The sequence below is a fragment of the Chaetodon auriga genome, chromosome 7, assembly GCF_051107435.1.
Source record: "Chaetodon auriga isolate fChaAug3 chromosome 7, fChaAug3.hap1, whole genome shotgun sequence".
NCBI lineage: Eukaryota > Metazoa > Chordata > Actinopteri > Chaetodontiformes > Chaetodontidae > Chaetodon > Chaetodon auriga.
The window spans coordinates 10,800,178-10,816,217 of NC_135080.1; the positions used below are offsets into that span (position 1 = coordinate 10,800,178).

Consider the following 16,040-nt stretch of genomic DNA (forward strand, 5'->3'; position numbering starts at 1 on the left):
AAGTCACTTTTTCATGGAAACGCTACAGCACGTCAACAGTACGATGATTAATCTATGCCTCCGTGATAAATTTCATTGTTCATACATGATAAACGTTTACCTCGCAGCCTCACGGTGCGTCTCTCCCTGTCTCCAAACTGGCCTCTAGCAGCAGCTCCTCCAGCTCTTGTCCACAGCTGACACTCACTACACAAACAACACATTAGATTCATTATCGTACAGGATTGTCACATCAAAAACCAACTTATCATTCAGAGATCAGCGATTACAGCGACTCACCGTGCTCCATCACACAGCTGCCGGGTTTGGGGCTTTCAGTGTCGAGAAGATGGAGGGAGAACTCGGGCTTCAGGCCGTTGGGCAGAGCCGAGCCGACGACCTCCTCCTCCTCTGGGGCCTCGGCAAAACACTCGTCCTCGTCTGCAGAGCTCTCGTCGGGCGAATTCTCCACTTGGGCCGGGGACACGGGTGCGATTGGGGCAGGTTCGAGACTCTTTGAAGCTTCCCCTGCTGGAGGATTTGACTCATGAGCTCCACCTTGAGTGACAGATGGTGCTTGTTCATCAGTCTGGGCAGAGAGAACAGGCTGTCCTCCCTGTTCATCTGCCTCTGTCTGCTGCTTTGGACATGGTTCCTCTTGGCTTGGCTGGCTGTACTTGTTCCCTGTTAAACTGGGTTTTTCATTTTCTGACAAGGTGGCTGGTGCTTCCTCCAGTGCCTCCTCTTCTTCCTCTTCTGTTTGGTTCTGTGACTGGGTCTCCTCTGATGCGGATGCAAGCTCATTCTGTAGCTGTTCAAGAGCAGAGGTTAACGGCTGCTGCTGCGTTTCTACTGCGGGGATACTAGCCTGGGTTTGACCCAGTTTGTCCAACTGTCTACACTCTCCTTCTGTGCTATCAGGGGACATCACCTGTCTCTCATCTTCTCTATGACCTTCCTCCTCCTCCTCTCCTTTAACACTAGTGGGCTCAGGCTGGGGGCTTTTAGTGCCTTCTGCTATCTCCTCAGTGAGCTGTACTGAATCTGAAGGCAAGGCTGGTGCTTGCTGACTTGGATCCGTCTCTCCTGGGTCTAAAGTGCTGGCTGTCACATCCCCCGTGGGTTGAGTTGCAGACTGTGGCTCGAGTGTGAGGGTCTGTGTAGTATTTGGTGCGGTGACTAAGTGCGCTACAGGGCTCTGCTCTGTCCGTTTACAGTCTGTTGACGGAGCAGGTGCGCTGTCCTCCACGTCCTCCTGTGTCAGTTGTGTTTGTGTGGGTGTTTGAGATGAGGGTGACGGCTGTGTCTGCTGTGTTGTGGGTGTGTTGACGTCTGCAGGCTTCTCCGAGGCCTGTTTAGTCTGGCTGGGAGCTGCAGGTGTGCCCAGTTGGAGTTGCAGCTGCTGCTGCTCAGGTGGGCTCTCCACTCGAGTTACCATGAAGATCTTATGACCCCTCCCTGGACTAGAGACAGATATACAGCGACCAGGAGACGGAGGGGTCCCGGGAGGAACTGAAGACTCTGTGACGGTGATACCAGAAATGACGCTCGGCCCGCCAGCAGGTGAGGCCGCCGGGGATGAGGACGTATGTGAGGCACTGAGGAGAGGCTGTGCAACCTCTGTCTGGGTTTGAAGGGCAGTCTGGTTTAAGTGAATAGTGGAGTTTGAAGTGGAAGAGGACTTTGTTACCACTTCCTCTTCCTCCTCATCTTCAGTGTCTGAGTCGGACTCCAGGTTCATCTGAGGAACGCCTGCCTCAGCGCTCGCCCCTGACTGGCTGCTCGTCTGTCCTTCGTTTCCTGTTGTTTCACCTTCTCCCCCCTCTTTCCTCTCTGTTTGCTCTCTCTCCTCTGATGCTGGTTGCTCCTCCTCTTCTGTGGTCCCATCCTCGGTGGCGATTTCAGCCATGGAAGCCGACTGCCTCATCTTCTGCTCAGTTTCCTCCTTCTCCTTAGCCAGGATGAAGTTCCTCTTGCAGCCATTCTGGATCTCGGACAGAAGGGCACGCTGGGTCTCGATGAAGCTCTTCACCTGAGAGACAAATAATATGTCTGAAACATGCAACATAAACCACAACATCAAAATAAACAGAACTCTTACATCTAATAAAGACGTAAAAATCCCAGAAGGAATAAGAGTTTACATTCATTGTTGGTTTTGTTGTTTTCATGCGATTTGTTGACCTGAAAAACTCATGCCAACAAACGCTTAAACAGACACTCAATGCAGGATAAATGTCCATGTCTGTTTTGGACTATATTCTGTCCTTTACCTCTTCTCCTCTATCCCTTTCCCAATGCCTTGTCCCCATGCTTACAGTCTCTTTCTTGGGCTCCCGGTCTAAGTCGAGGCGCAGCAGAGAGGTGTTGACTTTCAGGGCGAGCGACAGAGCCATCAGTCCACCCGTCTTGATCTCGTTCTCTCGAAGGTCGAGGCGCAGCAGTCTGGGGCTCTCAGCGATGAATTCAGCCACAGCCACAGCTCCTACAGCGCAGATGACAGAAAAATGTCAAAAAATGCAAAAAAATCCTCCACAAAACTGCAGAAGCAAAGGCACACAGGTACCGGTTCCCACCTTCGCAGGACAATTTGGTGGAAGCCAGGCCCAGTCGGAGCACAGAGCGGTTGGCAATCAGTCCGTCTTTCAGCTTGTGGACCCCTTCGTTACCCACCGAGTTATGGCCGAGGTTCAGAGTCTCCAGACTCTGGGTGCATGGCTGAAACAGCAGAGCAGAGAGAAAAGCTTTGATGTTGTCTTTGAATGTGAACAGAGACGAGAGAGTGCAGTTATAAAACCACATTATGCTAATACTGAGTGCACCATGTGTTTCATGGTGTTTATGAAACCTGTGTTATGACACAGGCCAGTCATTTCCAACAGACTGTCAAATATTTTATGTATATTTTAGCTTTCTGACAAAGACAGCATGTATTTATGCATTAGCTTTTATGTTTAAATTATGCATTATGGATCTTTCTTAACTGTGGAGAGTTCTGACATCACTGAGAGTCCTTCTGGAATAGACTGTAGATATTTCCTTGCAGGCCGCAGTTTATTATTTAATGAGCTGAATAATAAGACTCCTTCCACTTATCCTTCCTGTTAAGCTATCGCTAATATGTTGAATGCCTATTTAAACCTCTCAGTGAGTGCCAGAGCTGTAGGTTTGAGACCTAAACACATCTTTTCACTAGAAATCTCTATTCATTTTGTCTATTTACAGGCTTTTTCTCCTTACCTTACTGTCAAATGCCCAACGTTACCCTCTCATTTTATTCTGCCAATTGAGTACACAGTCATTGTTTCCAGGGTTATATCAGCAGCAAGGGCAGTCATGGGATGTTATCTATCAGCATGAATTGGGGTTTTTAGGCCATTTATGTGTCTCCTGCAACATCTCACAAGCCTCAGTAAACACCACCATCAAACAGATTTCTTGGAAGAGCTCAAAAATGCAGCATTTTAAAATCCACAAGGAAAATCGTCACGTGTTTCTAAAAATAAAAGGACTTCTGTGTCATAATTCTTTGTAATTAACAACACACAACAAGCAAAGTCATTCACTAGATTGAATAATATTTAATATAATCTTTAATCTGATCAATAGTTACCATTCACTTCCCTCCCTTTATGGATGGACTGAAGCAATAAATAACATCAATCACAGTAATAACAGCTGTATGTTTTAGTGATATGTATATATATGTATGTGTGTGTGTGTGTGTGTGTGTGTGTGTGTGTGTGTGTGTGTATATATATATATATATATATATATATATATATATATATATATATATATATAGAGAGAGAGAGAGAGAGAGAGAGAGAATAAACAAAAAGGTACATTTTGAGGATAGATTCAGCTGATTATCTTGATTCATGTGTCATTGAGAAAACTAATATGAGCAGCTAACAGGCTGAAGTCAAACACGAGCAACATTCAAGCTTCACTGTAACACTGCTCATCTTGAACAAATGGAGAGTTTTGTAGACATAACACTGGGTCAACAAAGGTAATCTCCTCTCATAAAACAGCACTGAACTCAGAACAATGTGAGCAAAAAACATGCTGTATTCTACTCCTTCAATGTTTGCTGTGTCTGTCAAATTTTCTGTGGTTCTATTAATATGACAAAACTGTAACAAAACACTAAAAACAGCATAAAAAATGATCTCACTCTGACAGGGCTGACTCTAATGACTCAGCAGCATCTACGCTTAAACACTGCAGCACTAAAACAAGTGAGCAACGAGTGTGAAGATAATGACGCTATCACTCAACAACAGACATGAGACCAGTAATGGATTATCTCCACCCGACTGCTGTGAAATCAAACCAAGAAGAACCGAGAGAAACGGTGCGACGCAAAGACCAGAGCCTGAGCTCACATCTGTTCACCGAGCGAGATGCGGCCGCACAAAATGTCAGGTGTATTAAGGAGGCGCTTGAGTGGAAATATACGCTCACATCAGACGTAACAACACCTATCTACACAGCACGCTAATCTCTCACCTACACACCTGAGTTTACACAAGGAAATCAGTTAACGGGTTCTCCAGTGAAATGCAAATATGAGTAATTCGTCTAACAATGACACAGCAAATGCAAAGTTTTTAATCGTATTTGTTTTAAAAAAAGGAGGTCAATATGCAGCCTGCGTAACTGCTACGTCCACCTCTTGTAGATAATCCTTAACACGTCGGTACTGTTAACTGGGAAATAAACCAGCTGCTACATGCTGCTGGTGGTGAACTGGACAGACTGAGAAATACTCCAGCAAAGATGACTTTTTCCATCAGTACAATCCTTTCTTACAAATGAAACACACTCACATATCAGGTGTAGGAGAGACTTGAGCTACAGTAAAATGTGTGCATGGGGCAGAAAGCTGAGATCCAGCTGCCCAACGTGAACAGATATGATGAGAAAAGAGTGTAAAACAAACAGCAGAGCCCTACTTTGATCACTGCTCTGATAAGGGTAATGAGGAGAAAATTGAATTCTCCCTGCCTGTGCTGTTATACACACATCTGATAAGTGCACAGACTGGCTTTATCGGGTGAGAGTGTGTGTGTGTGTGTGTGTGTGTGTGTGTGTGTGTGTGTGTGTGTACCAGTGCAGCAGCGAGGTAGCCCATGCCGTTGTGTGTGAGCTGGTTGTTCCATAGCACCAAAGTTACGAGGCCTTTTCTCTGCTCTTTTAGTCCTTCACACACGTAGGCCAGACCTGTGAAGACAGACAGACAGACAGAGCTAAAATTACCACAATATTAACAAAATATCACGTGAACTAAAATAAAATGTTTCATTTGAGGGAGTCTGTTTGCGTTGTCATGTATTTTTTCTTCACTTTCTAAGTGCGCTGGAGGAAAAACAATATTTGTCCATATTTAAAATTGATCTGTTCAGGAACTTCTCCTTGAAAACCGCTAAAAAAATGAGCCATAGCCACATCGTGTGTATTTGCATCTGGAAGCGCTCAGTGTGCATAATGGTCAAATAACTGTTGCAGCTAGAATGAGTTCAGTGTTTTTTGTGCATCTATTGATCAAGTGTTGATGAAAAATACTGTGTGCAGTGGTGGAAAGCAAAACAAAAAATATAGATTTTTACACCAAGACTAACACATTATTAATAGCCCATAAGTCAGTCTGTTATACAGACCTCCAAACAGGGATATTTGACAGTGTTTGGCCACATAATGCAGTAAAATCCAAATCAATTGCACTGTACTTATTAACTTATTCAGTGGTGACAAATATATCAGGATAAAACTGTCAAAAAAGAGAAAAAAAACAAAGAAAGATGGCAAAATGTCAAGATATTATGAATTTAAATGACACCAAATTATCAAACATAATAAGCTTGGGATTGTGTTTAAAAAAAGCCTGTAGCATGTAATGATCATAATTTCTCCACAGGGATCAACAGATTAATCTTATCTGAGTTTTCCGATGTCCAAACAAATCTTTTAAACGACCCTGAAAAAAACATGCAAGGCTCTGTAACAGTTATGCTCCTGTATGCGTTAGTGCTGCGTACCAGAGTCTAGGATGTGGTTGTTGCGCAGGTCCAGGATCTGAATATTGTAGTTGAACTTGAGCAAGTTGCCAAGTTGGGCTGAGTCCTGCAGGCCATTGAGCTTGTTGTCTGCCAGGTACAACTCCCGCAGGTTCATATTCATCTTCAGAGCTGTAGCTGTAAATGATAAAGGAAGGTGGTGGAAGAAGAAGGAGACAGAGTGAAAGAATAAGAATAAAAACAAATGTCAGGAGCAGAGGACTGAATTCAGGGGTTAGGATTCTCTGAAACTGAAGGCCCACCCCCCCTCAGGCACTCTGCCTATCTTACCCAGTAACATGAGCGGTCTGCCAGACAGGCCAGCATTCTCCAGGTGGAGGACCGCCAGGCTGCCGCTGATCCTGAGCGCTCGTGCTACAAAGGGAGCCGAGTGGTCCAGCAGGGGAGTGTTACGTGCATCAAGATACTGCAGGGAGCTCGTCTGAGGGGGGAACACCAGCAGGGATAAAATTAGTAAGTATGATGAAAGTGCACACATCCATATCAGACACCATAGCAGTGTGTGAAATAATGTCCTTGTTATTGTGATGAAAACTATATTTGCGTAGTAAAGGAACAGAACTATAAACAGCAGGAAGAGTAATTATTGAGGTTTAATGTAGATCTTGAGATGAGGTTGTCTTGTGGCCTGGAGGGAGGTGACCTCACACATTAACACTCATTTTCCATCTTTGCATCCTTTATCCTCTAGTTGGATGAGTTTACACTTTATTCCCAAACCAATCTGGTCACCTGAGTAAACCGGTGGCAACTCATGAAGGTCTTCTACATCAGACTCAACAGATGTGAATGACAAAGATGACTTGTATGCACACTGTTGCCCAGACCGAAGCACTTCCAATCCAAGATCTCACCTCAGGGACTCGAGGACACACACACGTTCGAAGCATCAGTCTGTTAAGATCTACTGGACTTTCCTGAATGAGCTCCGACGACTTTATTTACAAGCTACGACACAAACAATCGACCAGCTGGAATACGTGTGCGGTGCCTCCAGGCAGCTCTTCATTTACCATCAGACACTCAATGCTTAAAGGCAGGGGAATTCCTTTAGCTACCAACAGTGATCAGATGACAAATCAGCTCCTCAGACACAGTCGACTGTGGCGCTCATACATTTTTTGTGAACAGTTATTGTGTTAGTAAGTGTGATTAAGAATATGTTGTTTCTCCCCTCGAGGAGGGAAAGTAATGAACCGGATCTAATATATATGCCACAATATTCATAATCAAGACTGCAAAGTAATTTGCTGCTTGGCAAACAGATTAGTTTGGTACACTGCCAGGACAGGCAGCCAAAATATCCACAATCTAGTCACCTAATATGCAAATGAAACAGCGACTTTTCATTGTGATATGTTTTTGTATGCATCATCACAGACTTCACATCTTAAGGCAGCAGACAGTATGAAATGATATACAGAGAAATGTCTCTGTTCCTCTGACACGCAGTTCCTTCACAAAAAAACAGCTCAAACTAACATGCAGCTGTTTGTGTCCGTGTGTTTTCTCACACATACTGCTTGAAAGGTGATACATTAATGTGTTTGCCTGGCAACCCATTTGTATTCCTAACAGTAATAAGTGATGACTGACGTCAAAGTACAGCGTACAGGGCACAGTCAAGACTTGGGAAGCGAGGAAAGGCCGACCCTTATGTCTGAGTGCTGACAGAGCAGCAGCTCTGCACGACACAAGTTCAGACAGAGATAAAATCAGTGGAAAGATCGATCTTCTCCTCTGGGCACGGAGCTACAATTAGAGAAGCAGAGGACAATACTTGACTTGAAGTCAGTGGTATTTAAGGCCAAACATCCTTTTCACTGGCCAAACAAAATACATGGCGTGAAATATTGCACACAGTTTGGTCTTTAGCCTGAAGAGCTTTCTCGCTGACGACAACAAACGCACTCCAGTGTCATCCATCACACTGCTTTTTTATTTAACAAATGATTACTTTTACCATCCATCCTCAGAATCTTTCAGTGCCATAACCTCGTTTGTTCTGTCACAATTCAACCTGTACTCTCCTTAACATTACTATTTGCGCTGGTGTTGCACTGTGGAACAGCCTTAAATCCAGGGCTCGTGCAGCTTTTTAAGCACTTTCAAGGCACCTGGTTTGCTGATGAAGCACCAAGTTATGTTAAAAATCAAGCATTTTCCAAGGAGGATATTCCAGTTAAAGCATATTCCAAAATTAAGCATTTTCAAAACTTTAAAGACTTTATACCAGCCCTGTAAACTTTAAGATTTTTGTACTGCTAATGGCTCTATTGCTGTCACCATATATATGTCTCCGTTGTCTACTGCTATACATCCTGACAGCACTTCTCATTCATTGCACTTTACGGTCCTTGAACTTGTCTATTGTATCCGTCCTTATTGTGTACCGTGATCTCTCACCTTTCTCATCATGTGAGCTGCTGCCTGCCATCCCCGTATGCCAATGTGCTTGTTGAAGGAGATGTTGAGATGTGTGGCTGACTCGTAGTACTCGATCATGTCGAACAGAGCTGATGCACCCTGAGAAGCACAGAGAGGAGGCGAAAAACAGAAGCCAAAGAGAAAGTGATTAACCACGGTGGCATTTCAGATTCAAATCCAACAGATTTAAACAAATAACACCGCTGGTCACAGTATCACAACCCTGAAAGAGAGGTCACAAGACGCAGTGTGCAGCAGCTGTGGTTGCCACAGAAACAGTCCCTCAGGACAGGTAAGAGCTGCTGAGGTGTTTGCATGAGGGCCTCAGGTGGGGTGGAAGAGACACCTGTCTGGGCCACTTTCTACAGGTGCAAATGAAGTAACCAGTGAACACATGAAAATGTATGAAGGCTCCAGATTGTCATTATGATCTGCAGCTTATTTTCACAACTAACCCATTAATAGTTTGCTCTGTGAAATAAGAGAACTTTGTGAAACATCCCAATGAGCTCACAATGACGTCTTGTCCAAATTCTAAATATTCAGGTTACAATGACATAAAACGGACATCTGAGGAGCTGGAACAATCTCAGGTTTTGCATTTTTGCTCAAATAATTACTTACAACTGTTACTCGAGTATAAACACGGTGGCTGATTGTGTATGCAGAACAGAGTAATGACTTAATTTCCAGGTCATTTTGGTTATACCCTGCAGATAATGTGAGAAGTGTCATTCATTACAGGCTGAAAAATGATGTGAAATCATAGATAATGAGAGCCTGTTTTGGCCAGGAGCAGACGCAGGACTGAAGTGAAAAATCAGGTGATGCAGCATAAGGCCAGAGAGCACTCATGTGATCAGAGTGTTTTAATCTCCTCTCGGTTTTAATGGTGCTGTGCGGGTGCATCTCTTTCATCCATACAGACTATGAAAAGGTGTTGATGACACTGGAGTGAGGCCGGATTTCTGGTTGCTTTGCTTTTCAGCATTTTCCCCACTTGCATTCATTACATAACAACTTATTACCATATTTTAACACAAAAAATAGCTACTGGGTCATTGTGTCCCATATGTGGACTCGTTGTCCCTCATGTCTTTCACTGGGCAACAATTAAAGGCAAACTTAAAAACCACAGAAATAAACAGCCAGAGATGAATTTCCTCCTGTGCAGCAAATTGCAGGAGATTAAAACGGGAGTTTGGGTGAAGCTGATGAGAAGTAACGAAATCAGACAGGCTGTTGCATAGCGTCTCATAACCTTTTCCTCTTGTATGTGTGTGTGTGTACTGGGAGACATTACTGAGCACACACAAGTGTGTTTATCTACAGGGTGGGGGAAGATGAGTCACATCCATTCCAATAAGAGTCAGACAGGGTTAGTGCTCCCCATGCCTGCTCCTCCCTAGGCTCCTTTAAAACATATCCCCAAGTCTATTTTCTCTCCTTTCATCCTCCCAAATCATTCCCAACAAGAAGCCACTACTGCAGATAGGACGCCCCGCCAAATCAAACCATCTACTGTACGTCTCTCACTTCAAAGATGAAGCTGTCACTTCCCCTTTCGACTCCTTTTCTATCCCACCTTCATCCCTTCTTGCCTCCTCTAACAACACTCGCTCAGTATTTTCTCCTTTCAGCGTCTCATTTCATCTGAGCTCAAGGCGAGAAAACTTGTCTCGGACTGAGATGCTGCTCTCTGGGGACTCAATCACCGACTCATTCAGCTACTTCATTCACACTTCTGGGGCAGAGTTACATGTTGGGTGAGAAAGGTGTATATGTCACTCTGCATTTGGTTGGATTATTTGAAGCTCTGATGTCTGTATAATCGTATATACCGATATTTCATGGCTTTATGTGATGATGAATCAGGCTTTGCTCTTTCAGTGGACCATTTATGTGGGATTAAGGAACATTATTATCATAACCCATTGTTATAATATGAGTTCATCTCTTTTTTTCTTAAGAATGTGGTCACGAGGAAAGACTGGACAACCTGATCACCTTCCCAATCTGTTCTGCATGCATTTATACCTGGTATTAATCATACTGCATAATAATGTGTTTTTCTTTATCCAGCTAAATGGAGATGTAAATAGAGTAAAACCCTGTATCAGTAAAATTTAGCTGTAATTCAAGTGACCCTTCCTTCCCCAAAGAAATGTATCCCGTGGGACTCTGGCTACGAGCAGAGCTTGTGTCTGTGTGTGATACAGTGCTGTACAGTGTATTTAGAGCTCTGCATGACAGGAAGTGGTCGGGCCTGTCCCCTCTGCTCCACACTGCAGCACTGTCTTTCTGTGCGTGTCTAGAGCCCAAACGTCCCTAATGGTGTTTACACAAGTGGACATCTGGAGTTATCAGAAAACCCATGACAAAACACTCCACATCCCGCCGATGCAGTAAGAGTGAACCGAATGCAGAGGCAAGAGTGAAAGAGGGCGAGAAAGAGAGACAGGCATGAATTAAGGATGAAACCTGGAAGTGTGCTAGCTGCACTGAGACAAATGAAGGATAGGAATGAGACAGAGATAAGTTTAAAATGCAGGATCTTCTTACATCTTCATCCAGGTTGGTCTGCTCCAAGTCAATCACTTTAAACTGGACCCTCTTCAAAATCTCTTCCAGAGACTCACAGGCTTTGTAGTCCAGCTTCTCACCTACAGAAGCACACACACATCCGGTCAATAAAGCATTTTGTGGCAGCGCATTGTATGTTGTTGCACTACATGAAAAAGTCTTGGCATCTGTTGATTGCCTCAAGTCCCACAGTATGACTGCTTTGGTTCTTACCTTTTAGGTCTAAGCATTCATTTCGCTGTGTCAGGTCTTTCAGTTCCTGCAGAGAGAAAAGGAGGCAGCGTCAGATAGAGTTGAGTTTGTGTATTACTCCATGGCAGCACACTTTGCTTTTCACACGCTGAAACTTTCACATCATACAGGAGGCAATTCAATAAATTACTACTGGAGATAAAACACAGATCTCAGGCACAATCATTGTAGAGTCTGATGCCTGCAGCTCTCCATCTAACAGCTAGATGTTATCCACAGACCAAATAGTGCAGAATATGTCCCCTATCTGCATGGACTTATTTATTTACAAATTATCAATAATAGCACTGCTAATGAAGCTCTGCTAACTTGGTGACAAATACATTAAATTTCCAAGAGACGCTTCAAAATAAAAGCCTCCCCTTGGTTCGCTGGTGGGAAAAAATTGAAGCAGCAGCAGGAAATATTTGGGTTGCATCAGCAGTAACATCCCTTTTTTAGTCAGCAGCACAGCCACACATGTTGAGCCATCAGTTTACTGCAAGACATAGCTCTTTTTAGAGGGGAGTCCCAGGCTGGCTGTAGTTGGCCCTGCTCAGGAGGCAGTGCAGCTCAGCGGCATGAAAGCGGGCCAGCCGTGGTCCATGGAAAGGTGGCCTAAACGTGCCTCAATTATACTGTGAGCCCATTTTATGTGCCATTTGAGTCTTTACACCTGAGCATGTGCAACCGTCTGTGTGTTCAACTGGACCATGTCATCTATCCTGATGTAGTCCGACACCCCAGCAACACAGGTGGAAAGATATTTAACCTCTCGCCCTGGTAAAACACCCAACCACCCACTCAAACACAAAAACACAGAGTGCTGCCCTCGAAACTATGTACCAGCAAATCCCTCTCTCTCGTCGACTGCCCGGCCCATTCAGCATGAACTCCATAACCTCTGCCCTCGTACCACACTGCCACCACTTATGTGTGTGATTGAACATTCTGATGATGGTTTAGTTGCACTGAGGGTTCACGGCCTCCTGGGTGACTCAACAGGTCCTAAAACATGATGATGTTATGTGACAAATGCCACATGTAAAAAGCTGCATTGTCATAACACAAACAGTAGAAAACACTGTGACACTAAATAACTCACTGCAGCAGTTGCAAAGATAATTCAGCTGTGAAACTGACTGAACCACTCACTTTATTCAGCTTAAGTGAGAAATTTCAACACTATTTTCTCCGTACGTTGTGGTTTAATTCAAAAACTCTGGATGTTCTTTAGCATTCAGATGGTGTTGACTACGTTCACACAAGGCGAGACACATTTTGAGCAATTTAACAGTGAGACCATCTTCACCTTGAATTAACATGGGCACCTGTCAGCGAGAATGACTTTATCAGTGTAAATACCTCTCTGACAGCCTTCCAAAAGCCAAAAATAGAGGATGACGCACAGTGTGCCTCTGCACGAGTGGTGGTATGCGTGTGTGTGGGTGGACTACACTGAGCTACAGATTCTCTTTTTGATCTTGTTCATTAAATTCGTGATGACTCTTGCTGTGCCTCTGTTGTATATTTGCTGTGTTTTCACTAGTGTGTTTTAGCCAAATTACCTTCTGCAAAATTTCTCACTAGCCTGAAGTCAATAAAGAAATATGACATATGGGTGTCTAATTGAAAAGGACGGGTGGTGATGCATAAGGAAAAAAAGGCCTTTGAATTGCATCCCTAATGAGAACAAGAATACGTCTGTACTTAAATGGCATAATACGAGTAGGTGTCTGCGTAGTGGATAGATGTTGCCATGTCTTAGAGTGCGGATGCCCATGTCCCATCCTTTATCACACATTTTATGTAGATTTTACTCCGTTATTCTGGACATGCTGAACCAGTCTAGAGACAGCAAGTTTCTGCATTTTCTGAGAAAATCAAGTGAGCACCCTGGCTGCATGTGAGACATTGCATAATAGGGAACCACTTGTCCCCAAAGGAATTGCAGCAACAGAAATGTGACACAAGGCTACCAAGTGTCCGGGTCTCAAGGCTCTGGTGGGAGTTACTGTAGAGCAGGCATTCAACAAGTAGCTGCTAAATGGTGACCCTTATAAACACACAGACACAAACAACTGTACAGAAATGCACATAAGCTGTAGGGCTCCTGGCAAGCCGCCACGTGTACAGTGCAGTTGGTCTTAATAAAGAAAGCATTTAGAGGGAAAGAAGAAAAAAACAGTAAACGGCTGAACTCCTCTTGCAAACCCCCCTTTCACTGATCAGCCATTTGGTCTGACTGGCTTGTTTATGTGGCTGGTTACTGCAAGGATGACTAAGCAGAAATGAGAGGGGGCGGATGTGGACCAAAAGACTACAGAGGTAGGGAGGGATGGAACGCAGCCAGACATTGCAAACATGAGCAATCACAAAAAAGCAGAGTACGATGGAGGGAAGGATGGGAGAAGGTGGGACATCTCTGTGATGTAGTCAGCCAACTCCCAGTGGAAATGTACCCAGACTGTAGGACTAAATGAAGCTCACAGCAGCAGCTTAGCACAGAGATGTGCATTTCCACAAGTAGCTGAGATGTTAACCCAACTCCTCTTTCTCAGCTGACCAAGCATGTGGGGACTTCTTTGCAGAGTCCTTCGAATCACAAATGTGTTTCCATCTGGGGCTCACTTCACTTCAACATCATCCATCAAACATGGAGACACACCTGCAGGTACAAATGTGCAAAGCCCCAGCGGAGAGGCCCAGTTAAGGGTTTATGAGTGTGTGCTGCAGTGACTGTGCGACAGAACAAACAGGAAAAAGTGCTAATGTGTCCCTGCTGCAAAGGCCAGCACTGCCAGCTCCTCCATCATCCCACCAGTCTCACTGGAGGGGAATTGGTTTGGTGATGGGACATTCCCACACAAATACAAGCACAGAGAAAGGCACCCATTATGCCTGCACACACAGATTACCAGCAGTATCAGATCAACATAAGATTTCCAGTAATGTGTGGGGCATTTATTTACCTACACAAAGGGCATTCAAGGTCACAGACAGGCCATTATTTATTTTGACATATTCACATGAAACATATTGCTTTATTAGGCATTATTATATTGCTTGCACTCATTTTAACTCTAGGACAGTATGCCTGGGAGTTTTGCCCCCCACAGGCAGTGGAATCAGAGTAGTGTACATCTAGTTGAGGGGGAGGTTAAAGAGCCTTTTTGTTTTCTCTGCCCATTCATTTATATTTCCTCTCGTTCTCTGTAACAAAAACCCGTCTCACATTGCGTAGAAACAGCTCCCACATGAGGAAACATTTGAACATGTTGACAATCGCAATACAGATAAAGCACGTGCACCAATTCACATACAAAGGCACAAGGTTGGCAGAAATATAAAAAAAAACAGCCCTGAGGCATCCCCCACTGGATTTGAAGAACTGCTTATGCGAAGGGATTATGGGACACATGACTATGTTGGCTAACCCACAAGAGAGGGCAGAAAAAAAAGACATGAAACACTTGCCTGCCTGTTGGGAGTAACAACCACCCTTGTTGAAAAAGGACAAAGGCCCACCTCTGCTGGATGCTATCATAGCACTTGCCCAGAGTCATGCCGTGGTGCATCACGCCATGCCCTCAAACCACATGTTTTTCATCACTAGAAGAAAACTTTTAGGATGTAATTCTTGGAACTACATTTAATTCAACCTCACAAACAGGAACCTTCACAATTACAAAGAACTTTTGGGCGGAAAGACCGGGACTTCCGACATGTCCACAGCCAGCTTGTCCAGCTCCTGGCTACACAGCGAAGCCAAGTGTTGCTACAATGGGACTAGTTTCTATCTTTATATATGCTGTATAGCCTTGAGATTTATGCAGATATTTGTAAACCAGTGGTTTTGAATTTGCACTGCATGCACACGCCAATCTTCTTGTTAAGGGCTCAGCCAACACCTGCCCTATGCGACTAACCCTATTCAGTATTTTGCATGTATACAAAGCTGAATGTATGGTTCCCCTGTGTGTCAAGATGCTGCTCGTCGGACTTCATGGTTGCCATCGTGATGACCATGAATGGAGGTCAGGCTCTCCGATTAACAGGCAGCAATTTCATCATGACAAGTTATATATATCAATCCAAGCTGTTGCTTAATGTGAGCAGCACGCAGCTGTGTCTCTAGCCATGTGTATTATACACTTTTGAGCACATTATGCATCTCCTGTTGAAGCTTTTGCCATCAAAAAGCAGCTTCATGACAGCAGTGTTTGCAGCGAAAGGGAAGTAAAAGTAAAAGGGAATTGGCCACATCAAATTGGAGTGAAAAAGGGGTAAAAAGCAGGAGCTAAGCAGGCTGGGGTTGTGATGGCTTTCCACTCTGCCAAGGGATTTAAGAGGGGATTATGATGTTCCACTAGAGGTGGCAAATAACATAATTTCAAGTAGAAACAGCCCACTTCATTCATCACCTTTTCTCCCCTCATTGGGTGAAATGGATATTTTCCCGTCCCAACGGCAGACAAATCGAGTTACACAACAGCTGAGGCTATGAAAAAGAGAAAAAAGTACAAAAATCCAGAAACTACACTCAGTTGATCATTAAGTACACCATGTTAAAACTAATGCAGCCTGATACAACAGTCTTGCAATAATTGACTACCCTCATGAAGGTCGCAGTGTTCAATTTTTGTTGATACTGTGGGGCATGGTTATTTTGGAGGCTGCAGTATGTGGTGCTGCTGATTTGTATTGCATTATACTGACAGATGTCTCTATTATTTT

General features: G+C 44.1%; 1 protein-coding gene across 1 annotated transcript in view; it reads right to left on the reverse strand.

Annotated features, from left to right (window-relative positions):
- The window catches only part of ppp1r37 (protein phosphatase 1, regulatory subunit 37), a 38,328-nt gene that overhangs the window by 2,484 nt on the left and 19,804 nt on the right, over positions 1-16,040 (reverse strand). Inside the window, exons 3-12 of the mRNA XM_076734670.1 lie at positions 11,286-11,331; positions 11,052-11,152; positions 8,469-8,588; positions 6,333-6,483; positions 6,024-6,179; positions 5,096-5,208; positions 2,556-2,697; positions 2,298-2,464; positions 280-2,011; positions 101-186 (exon numbers count right to left, since the gene is read on the reverse strand). Of these exons, the coding sequence (XP_076590785.1) occupies positions 110-186; positions 280-2,011; positions 2,298-2,464; positions 2,556-2,697; positions 5,096-5,208; positions 6,024-6,179; positions 6,333-6,483; positions 8,469-8,588; positions 11,052-11,152; positions 11,286-11,331 (2,805 nt within the window). The 3' untranslated portion in view covers positions 101-109. The remainder of the gene's footprint in view (positions 1-100; positions 187-279; positions 2,012-2,297; positions 2,465-2,555; positions 2,698-5,095; positions 5,209-6,023; positions 6,180-6,332; positions 6,484-8,468; positions 8,589-11,051; positions 11,153-11,285; positions 11,332-16,040) is intronic.